This window comes from Seriola dumerili, unplaced genomic scaffold, assembly GCF_002260705.1.
Source record: "Seriola dumerili isolate Sdu_G_001 unplaced genomic scaffold, Sdu_1.0 BDQW01000073.1, whole genome shotgun sequence".
Taxonomy (NCBI): Eukaryota; Metazoa; Chordata; class Actinopteri; order Carangiformes; family Carangidae; genus Seriola; species Seriola dumerili.
Window position 1 is genome coordinate 2,043,191 of NW_019174328.1, and position 19,573 is coordinate 2,062,763.

Sequence of the window (19,573 nt, forward strand, 5' to 3'; positions counted from 1 at the left end):
GGGGGGGGCGGCGGGGGTGGGAGTGGGCGTGCATCGGTCAGGGGGCGCCCATGCAGGGAGGGGGCTGTCATAGGCTCAGCCAATGGGCTGCTGTGTTCCCGTGAAGCCGTCTCTTTTGTCTGGTATTGAGTCACTCTCATTACCAATGGACCAGACCAGGGGACAATTAACCAGCTGGTGGTGCAAGCAGGCCGAATTACACACACACACACACACACACACACACACTTGACACTCTATCACACAGTCAGAGTTCAAAAGAGGCACAAACGCTTCCTCACAAAGTGAAGAATACAGTAAAACATTTTCGTTGAAGAAACATAATTATAACAATGTTATAAAGACACAGAACAAAAACATAAAGCAGAACACATAAATAAATGTTTAAAGGAGTATAAGGGTAAAGGTAGTTGTTATTTAGGAGCAGATATTATCTTCAAACACACGGGGTGGTCACTCAGTGTGGTAGCACCCACTTGCATTTTGAATGGTTTAGGGCCAACTAAATTTAGCCCACTGTTTCTGTTGCTTTCCTCTTTTCCAACGTCACAGCAGGTAAAAATAACAGACGTGACACGGGCACTATGAATAAGAGCGCAAGTGTTGTTTGCAAATACGATTGCACAATCCTCATCCCAGCCAGCCCTGCCCTGCCCTGCCCTGCTGTTAATACCACGTCCACTTCCCCTCGGCGCGGCCAAGCCTCCCGCTTCCCACACCGATGACCAGACAAGGAGCATTCTCCGCAGCTCATTTGCCACAACATGCCTTTCCACTTAGTTGCCAGGGCAGAACTATCATTAATAACCTATCAGAATAAATGCCTATCTTTATAAGAACAGAACATCAGGCTGGCAGGTCTGTAGCTGGGTCTATTTATAAAGCCAAATGTTCCATGTCGACTTGGAGAACACGCCAGTGTCATTGAATAATCTGCAGCTCTTCCTTGTGCCGGTATGTCTTGTGTCCCCCTCAAATCTGATATCGGGGGAGAAGATAGTGTCCTCTGACACCCCTGGGTAATTGGGCTTACACAAACACACACACACACACACACACACACACAGCGTGAGTGGAAAGTAAACAGGAAAAAAGCATGGGCGGCTTATCTGGAGTAAAGGAATGGAATCTTAATCTGGTTATTTACAAGATGCCTGATTAGTGTCAGTTTATGTGAACTTTCCTTTATACAAAAGGGCAGAATTGTACAATTTCAAACTAATCCTACACTCATATCACTTAATATCACATTACTCTCATAGTTGCATACCTTTTTTTTTTAATCCATCTTATGGAATAAAGGGGTGAAACAGAAGACAGGGGCAGGGAGATGCTAAAAAACTGGTTATCAGATGAAGACACACAGAGCATGACACTGCTCACATAAAGCACCAACAGTGTGAAGTGTCTGAAGCTGTATATGGTTATGAATGAAGGCCTCGGTGAGTCAGTGGCACACCGATGACAACGTTTCTGCAGAATTTCATGTGCATGTTTCCTAACAGGTGTCCCTGGCTACTCAGAGCTGTGGCTCCTGTGTGCCGCTTTCATATTCAAAATAGCAGTCATGAGTAGGTCATGGTAACATGAATCCCATTCTTTCCAGCACCTTATTTGTGTTGATATGTTCTCATGAAAACAAACAGCTCCCCCAGTGTGAGGGGCCTGTTATAGCCACGCGCGCCCCTCGTCTCATCTCCGCTAAATGCTTAAAGGTAAAGGTTAAGTGTATAACAGAGGTTAAATATGAAAGCACAATGAGCTGGCAGGCTTACGGAGTTGCCTCCTTTAGAATATGTCAGGTGGTAGGGGGAGGCTCTGTGTAACTCAGCGCTGAGACAGTGTGGCAGCGGCCCCCTCGTCAGCATGTGCTCGACAGATGGAGTCACTCTGTCGGTTATAGGGGGCCAAAACGCTCTTCCTGACCATAGCTATGTGTGGAATTCCAGCTCCAGCTCCGGCATCGATGAGCCTGAGTTTGACCGTAACTGTCACCGGAGGTGTTTCCAGGCTCCTGTTGAACCTAGAGCTGGTTAATATTAATCAAGAGGACCATTACTGTGATTATACACAGGTGTCACTCTTACTCGGTGGCTATTAGGTGACTATAAGAGGCTGCTAGCGGATGAGTAATGATGATTTGACGGGACAAGAAGACGAAGAGAAAAACAGCGCAGTCTTACTTACAGTGAGCCTGCTCTTTAGAGGTATTTGGTTGACAACTGGATAATTAGTGGCGTGAAACCACAAGAAGTTATAAAGACGAGGTTCAAAGATATAAGATGGAAGAAGTTTCCCATCATTATAATACTACTTCATCAGTAGAAGTGGTTCACCTCAGCACTTCAGAGGTTATTAATAAGAACAAGGGCTAAATGAACCAGAGCCACATTTCACTCCTGAGCACTGTCGTTTTTGCGGGACTTCCAGCCATATCTCCCCTCTCGTAACACAGAGAGAGAGTGACTACTGATATGTCAATCAAACCCCAATGAGCCAGTGTGTCTGGCCGAGCCTTAAGGTCAAATACTGCACATACCAGGTGCAGCTTTAGAAGTGACTTTGACATTAAACAGGAGCCAGTCATCAAGCCCAGCTCATCTGGCAAACATCCAGGCTGCCATGAGACAAGAGTCGGCCGCCTCCACGGCTAAACCTCCTCCGCATATACACTAACCTGGAACGGGAGACTCTGCCCCTGCGTCTGGCTGATGCTAGGACATGACCTCATGTCGTAGTCAGCGGTGCCACCTCATATGATCCAGGGTGTGGCAGTGGTGTGGCTCTGACTGACAGAGAGCGAGGAGAAGCAACATCTGTTTGTGGGCAGCCAGTGCCGCAGTTGTCTGGTGCCATCTAAGACCTGAGGCATGGATTTGTCATGACACTGTATACCGCTTCAACATGCCTGCACCACTTTGGATATTTTGGTAAATCTGCTAGATGGCAGACGGGCAGCAATTATTATTTCAAGGGCCTGGGATAATCCTGGAGCCCAGGACTCGCGCGGACTGCAGGCTCTCCAAGTGAAGAGTGACTTCTGGATGAATCACCCTGTCAAGGCCTCCGGCTTACGATATGAATTCTAGTTGGCAGGGAGCATATGAAAGTGAACGAAACAAAGTGTTACTCTTGGGTGTTGAGTCAACGGCATTGGAAGAACATGGGATGGCAAGAGATCACAACATCCTGTTGTAAGGAAAATATGAAAGTGATAAACTCACGACAGCCCTTTAATTGGTCCCCGATCATGGACACCTGCGCTACTACTGGAGTGCAATAAACCCTGATCAATAATCAGCCTTATTAAATATTAATGATCTAAATTGCAGAGGGATAGAAGCCACAGCTAACATCAGGGGTCAGAGTGTTTTTGTTGTGCTCACTCAGCTTCACAGATACAAATAAACCGCTGAGAGATACTTTTGAAGACGGCAAAAATAGATCTCAGTCGACTGTTTTAGCTGGGGGACAGAATCCTTTTAAACTGTATGTGGTGACGATGAGGGATGGCAGCAGCTATATCAAGGCCTTTGAAAAAGGTTTGCTGCAGATATATACGTCCAGGAAAATGGTTAAAAAAAAAAAAGTTACGATTATGATGAAAAAACAGGATCGTAACAGAGGTTGGTCTCATTAAGCCACGCTGATGGGACACATAGCAGTAAATTTAGTTCAAGAGGAAATAAATTTTCTTCTTACACATGCCGTCACATAAGTTTTTTTATGTGCAGGACCGATTAAAAAGAAAATGATTCAGTGCAACATTGCAGGTGAGAGTGGGAGTAGAAACTGAGAGTAGTCCTCACAGACAGACACAGGTTGTTTAGGCATTATTTGAACACGGATGTTATCGCATGCAATGAAATACAATATACTGTCACTTTAAAGACAGCGACCACTTACCGCTTTGTCAAACTCCATCTCTGAAAAGAATTTATACCAAGGCTCATTCTCTAAATCTACATCTTCCGGACTTACATCCTGAGTCTAGGGGCATGGCAACAAGAAGAGGAGGAGAAAGACAAAGAGAAGACAGTTCAGACAGCACAGAAAATACACACCTGAGCTCATGAGCCAAATGTTTCTATCCAACACCATAAATGATCAGTGAGATCGCTGTAGGTCTTCTCACTGAAGAAGATACCTGTTGGTTTCTTTATGACAAGTAGATTAAAGGATGGGTTCACATTTTTTCCCAGTCTTTTTTAAAGGGATAGTTTGATATTTCTGGAAAAATGTGATTTCTTGCTGAAAGTTAGATAAGTCGATTGATTCCACCGTTACATCTGTGATAAATATGAAGCTGCAGTCAGCAGCTGGTTAGATTAGTTTAGCATAAAGAATGGACTTGGCTTGAGACGATCTTTTACGTAATATTGCTGCTGTTCAGTGGCGACATTTATACTTGAATACATTTATACGCTTATACCTGAAATTTAAAATACAGTAATATAATTATATATGATTAGTGTATTATAACCCCACACCCCTGTGATAATATCGTTTATCACGATGTTTGGGCTGGACTGTATGGAGATGTTAAAGTTGGGATCTCGACAAAGCCTTGACTGGAGACAAGGGGAAACAGCGAGCCCGGCTCAGTCCAAAAGTAACAAAATCTAACCACCTACAGGTACCTCTAAAGCTCCCTATTTAACATGTATCATCTCATTTTAATCATCTGTACAAAAACCCAGAGTCTTGTGCTCACTCCAGGACGTCTCCGCTCCTAAGTAGTCATCTGGCACATACCTCCTTAAACAAACAAAATTAAACATGTCAGTTATTGAGCTTTAGAGGTATTGGCAGGTGGATGCTCTTACCTGGCACGCTGTTTCTCCCTGTTTCCAGTGCCAAGCTAAGCTAAGTGGCATCAATCTTCTCATCTACCTCTGGACAAGAAAACAAACAAGCATATTCCCAAATATCAAACTATTCCATTTATACAATACTAACACACCGACATGAACATTAAGAAAGTTACAGGCCGCTGTAATTATCCCTCCTCTGCAGCTCAGCAGTAAAACACTGTCCGATGAAATACAGAGGGAATTTTATACAAAACAGATTTTAACTTTGGCAGATACACAATCTATTCAGCTGCTAAAGCCGTCAAATTAGCTTCAGCTGAACTTTTGAGAGCAAGCTGACATCTCTTCTATTCAACTGTTTGTGTATGGAGAGGAATGTGCTGCAAAATACACTTGAAAAATCTGAACCTGTCCTTTAAGCAAGTGTTTTACACACAAAGTGCAGGTTATTTAATGTGAACGATATGTTTACACATTTAATTTTATTCTATCTAATCAACAGACACAACTGATAATGACCAATAAAACATGCAAACTCATTTCTGAGCTGAAATATAACATATGCTGTAAATATTTTGGAAGGTTTACAGTAAGTAAGTGACAACACAACTTTAAGCTGGGTCAAAATAATGGCCCTAATGCAGAAAATGACCAGCTACAGCACCAAGGACACTGACCTATCATAACTGAGCCTGTAATTGAAAAACAGCAGAGTCCATTATTTTACAGTGGTCCCAGGATGAAGTAGAGCGAACTGTAATGAGTGTGTTTGTTGGCTCTGGGATCGGGCCAGATCTTGGCTAACAACATCTATTAGCTTGATGTAACTGAGTATTTGACAAACAATCATTACATAATCAACAAACTACTTAATCACAATACTGAACCTCCCCATGTCTTCTAATTATGTAAGAGGGAAATATAAGGAACTTGAGACCTAAATGTGCTCTCTTTTTGGTAAATATTACAGTGTATATCTAGGCAGCGGCTACCAGTTCTCTACTATATGTAGCAAAGCTTATCCAGACAAGACAGCCCTCAAGGACACTGAATATTGTTGCAGCATTTGATTCAACACAAAGTGTTACAGCTAGAAACGAAAGTATGAAAACACACAGGATCCAGGTTTTGTGTGTTGGCTGGGATCCTCTCACACCCAGCTGATTCAGCCCAATAACCTTAAATTGAAGACAGGAAGACAATGGCTATCCTTGTAAGTGATACTCCCCCCGCTGCCAGGCAGGATCATCTGTCGCCGCAACAGGACACCCTCTTGGAATGTGGTGCACATGGCGATTCAGGCTACACATACATCGCCTCATCGGAAGCTGCCACCCGGGAGCTGAGATACAGAGGTGGCGGGTGGGTGGGGGGTGGGGTGGGGGGTGGGGGGGGTTTAGATGGTGTGTGGAGTGGGGGACAGCTCACACGACATGCACACAGAAAGAGAGAGAGAGGCAAACAGGCAGGCGGCTAGCATACCGTTCTCTCCAGCTTCAGCACCGACGATTTCCCCGGCTCGTATTCAAAGATGCTCTTGGGCTCGGCGCGGTACTTCCTGGTGTCTACCTTTTTATCCGGGGGCTCCCACTCGTTCCTGTGGAGAGGCGGGTGTCAGGGAGGGGTGGTGATGTGGGATGGGAGAGAGCCAATCCTTATCAAGTAGTCTCCATGGCAACCGGCATAGGCTAAGATGTTTTTTTTTTTTTATTTAAACATGACGTCTGTCCTCATTATCCCTGCCCTCTCTCTCTCTCTGTCTCTCTGTCTCTCTGTCTGTCCCTCTCTTCCTCTAATGATGGTATAACTGAAAATCCAATTCACGGTTAAGCCTAATCAGTAATTCGATCAGGTAAACTAGATTGGACCCAGTGACAAAAAACAGAGCGCCTCATTTCCCCAGAGAATTTCTTAATATACAGGCAACGCTAAAATTACTGTTCAGTAAAGCACTGAAGTATGACTCTTAAATAAAAAAACATTCGATTGATCTTAAACTTGCTTTCACCACATCAGAAAATAACAACACCTTTTTATGAATGAAATTCTTAAGGAGATCCAGCAGCAGCGTTTACACCCCTAAATACATAACCGCTGAGGAAGGAGGAAGGTCAGACATCCACATGTCATCTGCAGCTCTGGTGGGAAACAGTTTATCCTCTATCACCTGTCCTCCTTCATCACTCTATCACTCATTTCTCTAAGAGCAGATCATCCTGTGTCAGTGCTGACATGTGTGTGTGTGTGTGTGTGTGTGTGTGTGTGTGTGTGTGTGTGTGTGTGTGTGTGGAGGGATGACTACTAATCCCACTTCATGTAGAGGACATAGCAGTGGAGGCCACAACTGATAAAAATAAAAATAAAAATAAAAATAAAAATAAAAATAAAAATAAAAATAAAAATAAAAATAAAAATAAAAATAAAAATAAAGTAAATTAAAATAAAATAAATATAAAAATAAAAAGAGCTCAGACAGAAAGGACAAATGTCTTCCTTGCTCTGCTGAGCTCGGCCATGTTTAGTTACACTTAGCACTGCTGTGTATAAACAAAGAAGAATACAAACTGTTAATCACAAGACATTTTTTTTTTCTGGAAGTAACGTTAAAGTCGCACTGAGAGAACATACACATTTTATACACGTTTTATATCTATGGGAACGCTGCCTGTTAAAGAAGCAGACACAAATAGGATTGTTCTGGTCACATGGTTATATAATCTTCATAACCTGTTCTTTAAAGTATTCTGGGTTGTAAACACCTCCTCTTCATAGTTCTGTGCCTTTGTATTAAACATCACAGTGAATGTCATAATAAAGAGGGTTGGAGCAGATGGAGGTCACTGACCTTTTGGCAGAGGGTTTGAGGGAAGAGGAGCGTGCTGGCACCGGCATCGAGCGGCCTCTTGAATCGACCTCGGCGTCACTTTTTGAGCGTGGGACAGCTCTCACTGAAAATGTGCACATACAGTAAATATTGACAATGTTGAAGTGTGAGAAAGAGAGAGCGCTGAACGTCGTCTTGGAAATACTAATGATGGATGGCCCACATTTTAAATTTGTTTCTTATGCTTATAATGCTCAACTCCAGAACTCACCGTCTTCCAAGTAACCAAAGGGGGTGGGACCATCATCTGAAAGAGGCGGACATCAATCAAAAGTTATTTATTATCATTTGTAACTATGTCTACCTCTGCTACTTGAAAAGTAATGAACATGGCACGATGCTAAATTATTCAAAGGGCTTTAAAAACACGTTTTCCTGTGTTTGTCCTCCCGCCTCACACCTTCCATTAGGCCAGGCATCAAATTAAATCAAAGTGTGTCAAATCAAAGCGTTTTACAGGAAGCATTACTGGGCTAAAACAGGATCTGAGCATCGACGAGCATCAAGGCTCTGAATAAGTAATGCACTGTAAAGCAAGAACGCCACAGCCACAACGGTCAGAGTGATCTCTGTATGAGTTGCATTTTATCTGTGAGATCATATTTACAGTCAAATCAGTCACAACTACGCATGGAAGTCGTGTCGAGCTGAGACTGGGAAAGAAGAGGTCTGGGAGCTCTTTCCCTCATTCTGCGAACTTCCTCCTCTGAAAATAGCAGATCCAAAACCCAAACCGTAAACCATCCCCCGAACCATAACCAGCCATCCAGAACTTAAACCCAAACACTAATTGGTGAAGCTTATAATGAACAACAATCACTCTGAAGGTTGTGCACAGCCTGCACTCAGCACAGCACAGGACAGTCCACAACCTCAATGCAGGACTGCAGCAGCACCTGGTGGTGACAACCCTACACTACATCTAAGGTACACTAAGCTACAGCCTGATCATGCTCATGAATTAGCATCTACAAATAAGACAGACATTTCTAATATTAGATGGTTGACAGAAATAGAAAGGCCAAGTTGTTAAGTTACAAGCCAAGTTGTGACAGTATAGTAAATAGTATAGTTAAGTAGAATGACACTACAAGGCTTCGTGCATCCTCCTTGTCAACACACTGACATCAAAGAAAATGCGTCCAATCTGTGGCAACAATAATAAGAAGGTTCAGTATATTCTCATATAAATATACTAAGAGTTGAGTTTTTCCCATGTCTGCATACTGGGATGTACTGGCTGTTTAGTGTTGCATAATCATTGCATTAAAAGTCTGTCAGTCCATTTAAGAGTGACTGTGGTATATAATTGTATGTTTTCATGTTTTGGTAGAGGGGGGCTACACTTTTGTTTAAGTCTGGATCACAGATTGGGATCAAGTGTTCTTGTGCCACTCAGACCATGACATCTGAACAATATCAGGATCAGCACGAAACTTGCAATGTACTTAAAACAAATGGAAATAGTTGCTCTACTGCGCGGAGTGGAAGGAAAAGGTCCCATATTTTATAAAGTGAGATCTCCATGTTTTTTTTTGGTTATACAGCAGACCACCTTAGAACTGTGAAAGTATCAAAGCCTCAGTCCACAGAGAAATGCACACAGCCTGTATTCAGAAACTGAGCCTTAAAACCAGCCGTCAGGACTTCTGTAATGATGTCACACCAAAGCAGTCAATGCAGAGGCAGAGCCTCCTCTCTTCTGATTGGCTCACCGACCTGTTGTTACTAGAGCTCCAGAGAGAAGCCTGAGAGAGGAGATGTAAAACTACACTGAGATGGTTTTTGGTTCTTAAAACCACAAATATATCTTCTTATGGATCAACACTTCAAATAAAACACAGGAGAAGTATAAAATATGGGACCTTTAAATCCTTTCAAATACTTTGGACATCTTCAAGGTTATGTGGTTTGGTACTTTACACGAGATCAGTATGACAGATTGAACACAGCTAAAGTATTTGAAAGGGCCCAGGATGGCTGCAGATTAGTAGAGCTAACAGTAGTTACTGCCATCGGATACCTTTTGATTTCATGTGAATGTCAAAGTTCTCAGGGAAAATGTAGGTGGGGCGGTAAGGGTTTTCCTCAATAGGCTCTGAGCACAGTGATGGAGAGACAGAGCACAGCGTGACATAACATACAAACACATATAAGAACATACACAAGCCTTGGACACCAACAGAGAAACGTGACAGGGAAACATGATCAAACGTACAGGAGTGGAAATGATGATAAACTCTTACCAGGTATTCTGTGTATCTGTTTGAACATTGTCTTATACCAGTCTTTGGACTTTTCAGTGTTCTGAAATTTAGATGTGGACATTTTTCATTAACAACAAGTCAGACTGTCAGACAAATAGTTCTTCTTCAAGCAGGAGTAGAGCAGGTGATGTTCAAGTGTATGGTTTTGGCAAGACATTTTGTCTTGTCAAACACAGGTCTAACTAATGACTTTAATGTTGGCTGCGTTCCATTAAGATGTGTCAGTTCCAGGGCTCGAGTATTGTCTATGCTTGCACCTTAATGGAACAGAACCATCATTAATGTTAATTAAATTGGTTACACCTGTGGTTTTCCTGTTAGGATACATCAAAAAATATCTCCTACAAGACATGAGACATGTTTTTCTAATATAATTATAAAAATAATTCTCAAATCAGCATGAAACAACAACATAATATTGCAAGAATGCATAGGAATGTTTGACTGTAAGAAACCTTTTACTCCAATGTCAAAGACCTATGTGTTGTATGAACAAAACAGCCTTTAAACTTCTGCGGTCAGTTGATAAGGTCTTCATCTGACATTAGGTTTTGTCGCTCACCCGTACAGGCACAATGGGCTTGTTGAGAGGACTGAGGACAGGGGAGTGCAGTGAGAGTCGCAGCCTCTTCCCGTCCATATCAGGGACTGGACTCACTGAGTCTCTGCCAGGATCAGGGCTTTTGTCCCTTTCTGGGAATGGGTCTGTAAATTGAAAAAAAAAAAAAAAACCCTGTAAGCCAGACAAAACATTCACAGCACATTTTTTTTAGCAAAATGACATATGACACATAGGCCAGGTTCAGTTAGGGATCTGGTGTGAAGGCCAGACTTCAGAAGATTAGCAGGTGACATGGACAGCACTAAATAAATGTGGGCAATAACAAACACAGATCTTTACATGCTCCACCCCAATTAGTTGCACCTGTGTCTCGTTACCTGCTCCCCCTGTGTATAAGTCTGTGTTGCCCTCTTTCTTTGACAGTTCGTCTGCTCAGTTCCCTTCGATGGTTCCTCGTGTTCTTGTTCCTGAGTGTCTTCTTTCATTTGGGATTTTCATTGGAGTTTTGCTTTCCTTCAGTTTTTGCATCATCTGCCTGTAAGCCATTTTTGTTTATTAAATGACCCTCTTTGCACAGCACAGCTTAGTGGAATACACCAACCACTGAGGCCGCAAGTGATATTATAATGTAAAGCTAAATGCTAATACCTGCTGTAAGAGTGGTACAAGTGGAGAAGAGTCCGTCTGTAATAGTGCAACATCTATTTAAAGTTTGCTAACATTAGCTAATGTTAGCTAACATTAGCCATTAAGGCTGTAGCTGCTCCTGAGTGTACTGAATTAAGTAAGGGTGTGTTTAATAGCTGATGAATTGAACTGCTCATTACAAACGTAAGAGGGAGACTTGTTGTACATTACGTTCAGCAGACTTTCTTTAATGGAACTGACCCATCCTTAATATAATTGGCTCGACCTGTGCTTCTTCCTGTTATGAAAATTCAAAATGTCTGCTGTGACAAAAGGACTGTTGTAATAGTGTTTGTGCAAAAGTGGCACGATATCAACAAATGACAAGCAAACCAAGTGTGTGTGTGTGTGTGTGCGTGCGTGTTTTTGTGTGTGGGTGGCAGATCATTATAACAAACCCACATGGAGAATCTAAGGACATTTTGTACATAATATATATATATAATTCAATTGCTCCTTTTCTGTCACAGATTTCGTTTTGTACCACAAAATAAAAAAAATAGCTAGTGAAACACTTACAATACAATAACTACAATATTATTGCTTTATTTAATATATACCTGGCAAGTGAGACCAACAGGTGATTTGTGAAGCTAGCAGGAGAATAAGCATCTACAGCGCAAACAACAACAAAAAAAACCCCTAAAACAACAGTGCTATCAGGGAGTACTTTATAATTAGCCCAAATGATACAACTGCAAACACTGCAGGGCCACAGTAAGCAAAGGAAGGGATGTGAAACACCTATCAGCATCTGTAATGTAATCTTATACATTTCTAACATCCTGTTGTGATCGTTCTGCCCCCCCCCCCCCCCCCCCCCCCCCCCCCCCCCCCCCCCCCCCACTTAAGCGGAGGCTCATACACAGCTGCAACCAACATCCTCCAACCGCTGTACCCACACAACCACTCCACTGCAAAACAAATTACGTAAACTGTCAGTGAAATGATTTGCCAGGACGTCCCTCTGGCAAATCCTCTTCCCTGTTCAGCCGTGGAAAACACAGGTTTCCCTCAGCTCACCGCACTAACGGCCCCCGCACCACTCTACAGTCCGCACAGTGATGTTAAAGCAAAAGTGAGGAAATCCTTGTTAAACATGGAGGACGAGGTGGTTCACTGCAACCACGGACATTTGCACGTTCAAGTTTTCCACTAATGCTTAAATGTCACTCAAAGGCCGTTGGGTGGGATGTAAGATGACTGGGGCAGTGACAGTCACACTGCAGTGAATGTACTAGATCAACTCCAGAACCTCACTGCAGCACGGAAAAATGAAGTCAATAGTCAGTTTTCTGTGCAGTGTTTTTGTAACAGACAACAGTGTAATCCTAATGTTAATCTAAACTGACATATCCCTGGCTTCTCATGAGTATTTAAGATAATACAATCAAGCAGGGAGAGCGAGTTAGAGACAATGACAGAGCGCAGACGGGCCAAGATGAAGGTGCAGGGAGAGGGAGAGGGGGAGACCAAATCAGCCAAATGTGACACTCTACTTCCAGGAGAAATGGTTAAAAGATTACACTTGTCTCCGTCACAGCCCCCTCCTCAAAGGGTGTGCTCTGTTTCTATTGTGCTAAATACTCTGCAACACAAAAGTCAGCTTGTATCAAAAGCAGATTCAGTGTTTGTCAAGACCGGCTTTCAGGATTAAGGAGCCAAAGCCTGTTGATGTGCAACTTTCATGTGAGCTTGAAAGCCAGGAGAAATCTTAATGATGAACAGACCGTGCCCACATGCATCATCAATCAATATGGGTCTACAGACTCTGGTTAATACTTGCCCCAAGATCATGTTCACCAAAACTGTCCTCTGGGTTTTGAGGTCCATGTTGTAGGTATTTGTGGCGCCCCCTATGGGTCGGGTTTTAAAGGCTGTGGTAGGCCTGTTCCCAAACATGACTGAAAACATCTACTACCTAGTGGACTCATGTTTGTTGGGAAGCATTTGTACATCATTTCCACTTCTTGGGCCAAGTCTCTATCTCATTCCAGCTCACAGCAATTTGAGCTCCGGCATACAACAACTAATAATAATAATAATAATAATAATAATAATGATAATAATAATAATGATAATGAACGGGTACAAACACAGATTACACAGATAATTAGAAATATGTTAGAAATCATCAAGCCCTCAGTGCATACCTTCCAAATGAGAAAGATGCTTTTGCTGCTCTGTTGTGAGAGAAAGACAAGACAAGGACAGGACAGTGAAATGTGACTAAACAGTGAAGCACACGTGTGACAGCAGAGAGCAAGACAAGGCTAATGGATCACAGACAAGACACAGTAACAGTAAGACGTAGACATACAGTACAACAGTATGTTCATGACAAACTGACAAAGTGCTCACCTCTGTTGTGCTGCAGCAGGACTATGGTGGGGTTGACTGTGCTCGTGCAGGGATACACAGAGCTGGGGTGCGATGACATACAGTTCTGAATGTCAGTGAAGGATGGAGCCCGGTTCTCTTTTATGCTTTCTGGTGAATTGGCCTGAAAGCGACAGAAAATACACAGTAAAATTCAACAAGGTTTTTCAAGAACTTCGCTGAAACTAAATACAGACTTCAAAATGAGGAGATCACAGTGTTCTTATAATTGTCAAACCACAAAGAGCAGAGAAAACAAAGATCCAGTGTTAAATGGGGCAGAAGTAAACGTACCTGGCACCGAGTGTTGTTTACAGGAGGTAAATCAGCTGTGAGGCTGCTGCCTCCCTCAGCCAGTCCTGCTTTAGAGCTGTCTCCATTAATCTGACTCGTCCAGCCGCCTAAAAAGAGTCCAGAACACTCTCAGTTTGGCAGAATACAAACACAGAGGATGATACTAAAAAACACAGTATTTTAGTGAACTTATCCCAGCAAACCAGAAACCCATAACATCTAATTGCTGATCAAATAAATCTCCATTTCTTTCTGTGGAGTGTGAATGATTTCTTTGGTGGTTTTCATGCTCAGAGTTGTTAATATCCCCTGGAAAGGAGGAAAAAAAACGATTCTCCCACAATCTCTGAACTTTGTCATCAGAACAAAGCGCCCATTCACTGAGCTGCAAAGGCCGTTTGTTCCAATGGCCTTTCTATTCAGGCTCTACAACAATTAAAGCATCTCCCCAAAAGCCTTGGCCAGCCTCCAGGCCGGTTCCAATGTGCTGTACGCAACAAACAAGCCCACAGTCAAGGCCCCCTGCTCCAAAGTGCAGTGTGGGCAGGCCGCAACAAAAGAGCTCTTTGACGCGCTCATGAAAATATGAGCAATCGCCCTTTATCACCACTCTGAGTGTGCGCGGTGACTGAGCATAGATTTCAAAACGTGGCGAGTTATATAATCCTGACATCAAAACAGAGCTGTGAAAGGCACGTGAGGAATTCTTATGATGAAGGGTTTGTTAAATGACAGCAACATTCACGACGTCTACATTCTGCAGCTGTTACTGCTCTCTAAATACTTTTTCATCATAAGGAGAGATGTTAGGAAACAGCTGTGACTTACTTGGAGCTGTGATGACGTTTGGCTCCTCACTGATGCAGCCCTCATCATCTATGTGCACGAGGGTGGCCCTCAGAGTCACGACTCCTTTCCCTTTGCACACTCTGCTGGGGTCCAGATCTGCAGATATTCAAAATAAGAGTCTCACTTCCACAGCTCTTCATTGTTCAAGGCAGAGAAGTGTCATATTCTGTGTTGTCAGTGCACTCCTGCCTCAGAGGAGCTGCTGGGAATCCAAGTTATCGCTACCTCACGCCCCAAATGACCAAAATAGAACTGTAACATCAAAAGCAGGTCACCAATTTAATATCCTGTAGTCCCATAAAACTAATTGCCATGATCACACTGTCAGTGCTGGAAGTGGAGCAGCTGGAACATGTCCTGTATATTCTTTTTTTTTTTTACATTGGTAAAGTGACACCACATTATTGACAAATGAGTTTTAAAAGCATCCTTCTAAGTTTTCTCTGTGAGTGTGAGGTGTCCCACAGTTGTAGGCGCTGAAAGATTGATGGGGATGCGTCACCTGCGGCAGGAATCAGGTCAGGGGAACCTTTCATGGTTTTCAGAGGCGTGATCCTGACAGCGCAGACTGCTCGAGGACCTGATGGGACTGTAACACACACACACACACACACACACACACACACACACACACACACACACACACACACACAGAAACAGGAAGACATTTTTTTATGTGTTTAAAATATTATACAAATATTAGTTAAAGTAAATAAAGTACAAAATGCAATAGAGATCTACATTTTTTACCTCTTGAAATTTGAATGTTTTATGCAAATCTTTAATGTGCATTATTTATGCTTAATTATCACCTATTTGTTAAAGTAAATAGTGAAGCTATTTATTATATATTTGTTTATATGATTTAACTTCAGCTTGGCCTGGAGGACATGATTACATAATCATAACGTGACATAAATGAGGTTCTGTGAAATATTTGAAGTCAGGTGGAGAGTTGACTCACTGGGAGATGCTCTCTGCCTTATACTGCCCTCTGTTGGAGAGCCCTGAGGAAGACACACAGGGAAGACAAACTAAAAACAGTGACGGAGCAGATATCTGGAGTTCAGTGTGATGTATCATTCAAAAGTAGAGTGTAATGCCTTATCTTTGTCTTAAGCTTTTCTGTTTTACTTCACCATGAACATTAATTGAGAAACAGCTGTGCAAATGGAAATCCCCAACTACATGTGATTTTGAATTGCTGCGTATTCAGTGTGACAGACCACGTAGCATTACAGTGACTCCACCTGCAGATAGAGTATATCCACGGATCTGTAAGATCTCTACCACATGTTCTTTCCAACTGCATCAAGCTCAAGAAACTTGACATCAGCTGGACTGTGATATTAGCTGTGGATCAGGGTAAGTTTGGAGACCAGACCAGTGCTTTGCTGCAGTGTTGGCTTGCAGCATGGAGTGTTTTTAATGAAAGACCGTGAGGACTGATGCAGTATCACACATAGAGAAAATTTCCCCATAGAGCTGGAGCTGGAGCTTCCACTGTGGAGTCACTGCAATGAAAGCTGTAATCTATGGCCACGTACAGCTAATGAAATTGTGGTAGAACTCCAGTTGTTGGGTTACACTCTGAAACGAGACACAACGCAGCCAGACAGGAAGGCGGTGAACTTCAAGTCATCTGTTTAAATCTAGTTTACAACACTGAAGGATTCCACATATTATTCCTAATCGATGACTGACACAATAATGGCCAAATAACAGCTTGAGCTTTAACATTAATAAAAATGTAAAAAAAAAAAAAAAAACAGAAAATCTTTCAAAATAAGAAAAAGCAATAACTTTTCCTGTTTGATACAACAAACTAATATCTCTGAAAATGTTTTCTTGGTTCCAAGTGTTACATAAAAAACTCGTCTCACCAATATTAAAAGTCACAGCAAAGGGAGGAAACAGTGGCACAGACCAGAACCCTGTTTAAGGATAATAATAAAACTCCAGAAATAATAATCCTGTGCAATACTATGACAGTGATATCTATATAATATGAGGCCAAAAACATGAAGTGATGCTACATGCAAAATGAATTAAAACACATGTTGAAGATGGTGACACTAATTAGTTAAAGCTCAGTTAATACTCAGTTAACTCTGGAGGTGGGCCTCTTACTCATTGAGGATTTCATTCTGATTGAGTCACTTTGCATGACTTCAGCTCTCTTGGTTTTGGGAGGAAGTTTGGCCTTCATCGGACCATACACATGAAGTCAAAATCTAATCCTTGTTCCCCTTTAAGGACGAGCAGGGAGGGCGTGAGAGAGAACAAACAAATGTTAATGTGAGCTGCATCAGTAGAGTGGTGCAGAGGCAACACCAAGGCCACCAGAAAAGTAGCTGTGAAACACTTCCCGTCACTCTGCTGGGCCTCCCTTTGTGCTCCGCCAGCACGTCTTATTTAGGAGACATCGCCATTTAAAACGCCAAGAAAAGCGCTGATTGAGTCAAGACACACACACAGACACACACACACACACACACACACACACACACACACACACACACACACACACACACATAAAGGCACTCAAACAGTCGCCCATGCATAAACACAAACACACATAAATAGTATTTTCATTCCATCTGGAATCTATTCTGTGATATCAATTTTAAGCTGCTTTTAAGGTTGCATCTTTACTTGCTCTGTGTGTGTGTGTGTGTGTGTGTGTGTGTGTGTGTGTGTGTGTGTGTGTGTGTGTGTGTGTGTGTGTGTGTGTGCACTGTGTTTACCCATGGCAGTAAATAAGCCAACCTGCAGAACACGCAGGGGACTGATGTTCCAGCTGGAACCCTCCACAAATAGGCCTAAATGGATGAGGGAAAATGGGAACAATTCCAAACAAGCCCCATGGGGACATGAAGCAAAAACCTTTTAAAACATCTTCCAGGCTTGGAGCTGAGCCGTCCCACAGCATCAGAACTTTGTGTATTTATTTCCCTTCTCTCTTTAGTAAAATCAGCTTGCTTCCTGACCCCCTGCATCCCGGAGAGGCGATGCATCCATGATCTCATTTCCAAAACCATTAACAGACATTCCTTTGAGGAGCGCTACACTGATCTCAACTCTCCTTCCGCCGTATCCTCGGATGAACCCCAGCACGCTGAATATACAGTAGAAAGAGAGACGTGGGAGTATTTGAACTTCTCACTTATAATAGATAATGGGAAGTTGACAGCTCGCAGTGTTCAGTTTGCTGTATAAACACAGGAGAGCAGAGATCAACCCCTGGCCTTTTTAGGAATAGATGCCTCAGTGCAGGGAGGAGAGCGGTGCAGGAGCTCTGGGACAGCCTGCAGTGCTCGGGCCAAGACAAACAGGAAAATAAGAAGAGACTTTATCAGCCAAACTCCTGTAAAAAGGCAATTTACCTAAATGCACCATCAGTCCTTATAATCTGAGAACACTTTAGATGTCCAGGCTTCACTAAAAGACTCAATTTGGCCAAACTCTATGGAAAAAACAAATGGATATGAAGTTAAAGTGGGGAGCCCAAAGTCCAGCAGATAGTGAGATAAACTGAGAGGATCAAAGGTCATGTGTGTTTAACTGAAGCTTTGAGCTTAAACTTCACATTCTCCACCAGGGTCTCTTAGTGAATGACCCACGGTGACCCACTCCCATAGGTGCTAGTGACAGTCCTCCTGAGCTCAGACATCTTCTGATCATCTGCACAAGCAGCAAATTCTCAGAACTGACAAACCCTGAAACAGTTCAGGTGGTATCTATTCACTAAAATGACTCATCCAGGTGGTAGGAAATCACAGCCAGTGAAACATCCTCTCAGCTCACACCTGTGTGACTATCTAAAAGCAGGAATACACAGCGAACACCAGATGATTTACCATATTTACAGTGGTCTCCTCCACAGCTACATGACACACACACACACACACACACACACACACACACACACACACACAGATACATAAATCTACAGCTGAATGACTAAAATACTTTTCCGAACGGCTGCGATCGTCCGCAGCATCACTGTGGATCTAGGGAGATGCATTACCTCCTCGATGATGTGAGTCCTTCGTCCACGTTCATCAGGTCCCTCTGAAGCCCCCTGAGACGTCTGGCTGAGCCATGAGGGTCTCATCTAGCAGGGGACGGTCCCAGCTTTGACCTTGACCTTGGCTATGTAGGAGGTCTGTTTGTTTTTGACAACAGCCGTGCCCAGATGGACCTGTCACCACATGCCACCTGGGAATGTGGCACCCACTCAACAACTGCGCAGGCTACCATATGAAATCCTCCTCCAGCAGGACGAGGGACAGACAGACAGACAGACCGCAGGGGGGCGGCTGGAATCCGCTACTGGATGACTCAGCCGTCCATGAGCTCTTAATACCTCGGTCGACATGATGACTGTATGTTAATGTGTGATGGAATCTATGATTCAGAAACCTTTAAAAAGTGATTAGAACTGTAAGACAGCAGGACCAGGATCAAATATCAATTACCATTTTATCAGTCCATAAAGATATTCAATTTAAAACGACGTAAAAGAGAAACAAACAGAAAATCTTGAATGTTTCCGTGAATGGTTCTCATTTTTTTTTCCTGATTAAATGAATCAAACAATTATTTGATCATGAGTTAAACTTGATTATTGGGGAAAACGTGTTTATTCCATTTCCATCAATATTACTCTCATGTCTGTGTATTAACTGTGCAGCTGGAACCAGGTGTTGAGTAGAAACCTGGAACCAGCGGGACACAGCAAGTCTGGCTTTCATGAAAGGACTGACATGAACTTGGTGTTTGTTTGTGTTCGAATTAAACAAACCAGATAGTCGGTAGCTATACTGTTAAACAG

The 19,573-nt window shown here is 42.7% G+C and overlaps 1 protein-coding gene across 1 annotated transcript in view; it reads right to left on the reverse strand.

Annotated features, from left to right (window-relative positions):
- LOC111220765 (sorbin and SH3 domain-containing protein 1-like) overlaps positions 1-18,914 on the reverse strand; it is a 51,825-nt gene extending 32,911 nt beyond the window's left edge. Inside the window, exons 1-14 of the mRNA XM_022743987.1 lie at positions 18,767-18,914; positions 15,701-15,743; positions 15,239-15,325; positions 14,716-14,832; positions 13,888-13,994; positions 13,576-13,717; positions 13,368-13,397; positions 10,528-10,670; positions 9,945-10,005; positions 9,722-9,796; positions 7,910-7,945; positions 7,660-7,762; positions 6,297-6,411; positions 3,907-3,990 (exon numbers count right to left, since the gene is read on the reverse strand). Coding sequence (XP_022599708.1) covers positions 3,907-3,990; positions 6,297-6,411; positions 7,660-7,762; positions 7,910-7,945; positions 9,722-9,796; positions 9,945-10,005; positions 10,528-10,670; positions 13,368-13,397; positions 13,576-13,717; positions 13,888-13,994; positions 14,716-14,832; positions 15,239-15,325; positions 15,701-15,743; positions 18,767-18,853 — 1,230 coding nt within the window. The 5' untranslated portion in view covers positions 18,854-18,914. The remainder of the gene's footprint in view (positions 1-3,906; positions 3,991-6,296; positions 6,412-7,659; positions 7,763-7,909; positions 7,946-9,721; positions 9,797-9,944; positions 10,006-10,527; positions 10,671-13,367; positions 13,398-13,575; positions 13,718-13,887; positions 13,995-14,715; positions 14,833-15,238; positions 15,326-15,700; positions 15,744-18,766) is intronic.
- Between the last annotated feature and the right edge of the window lie 659 nt (positions 18,915-19,573).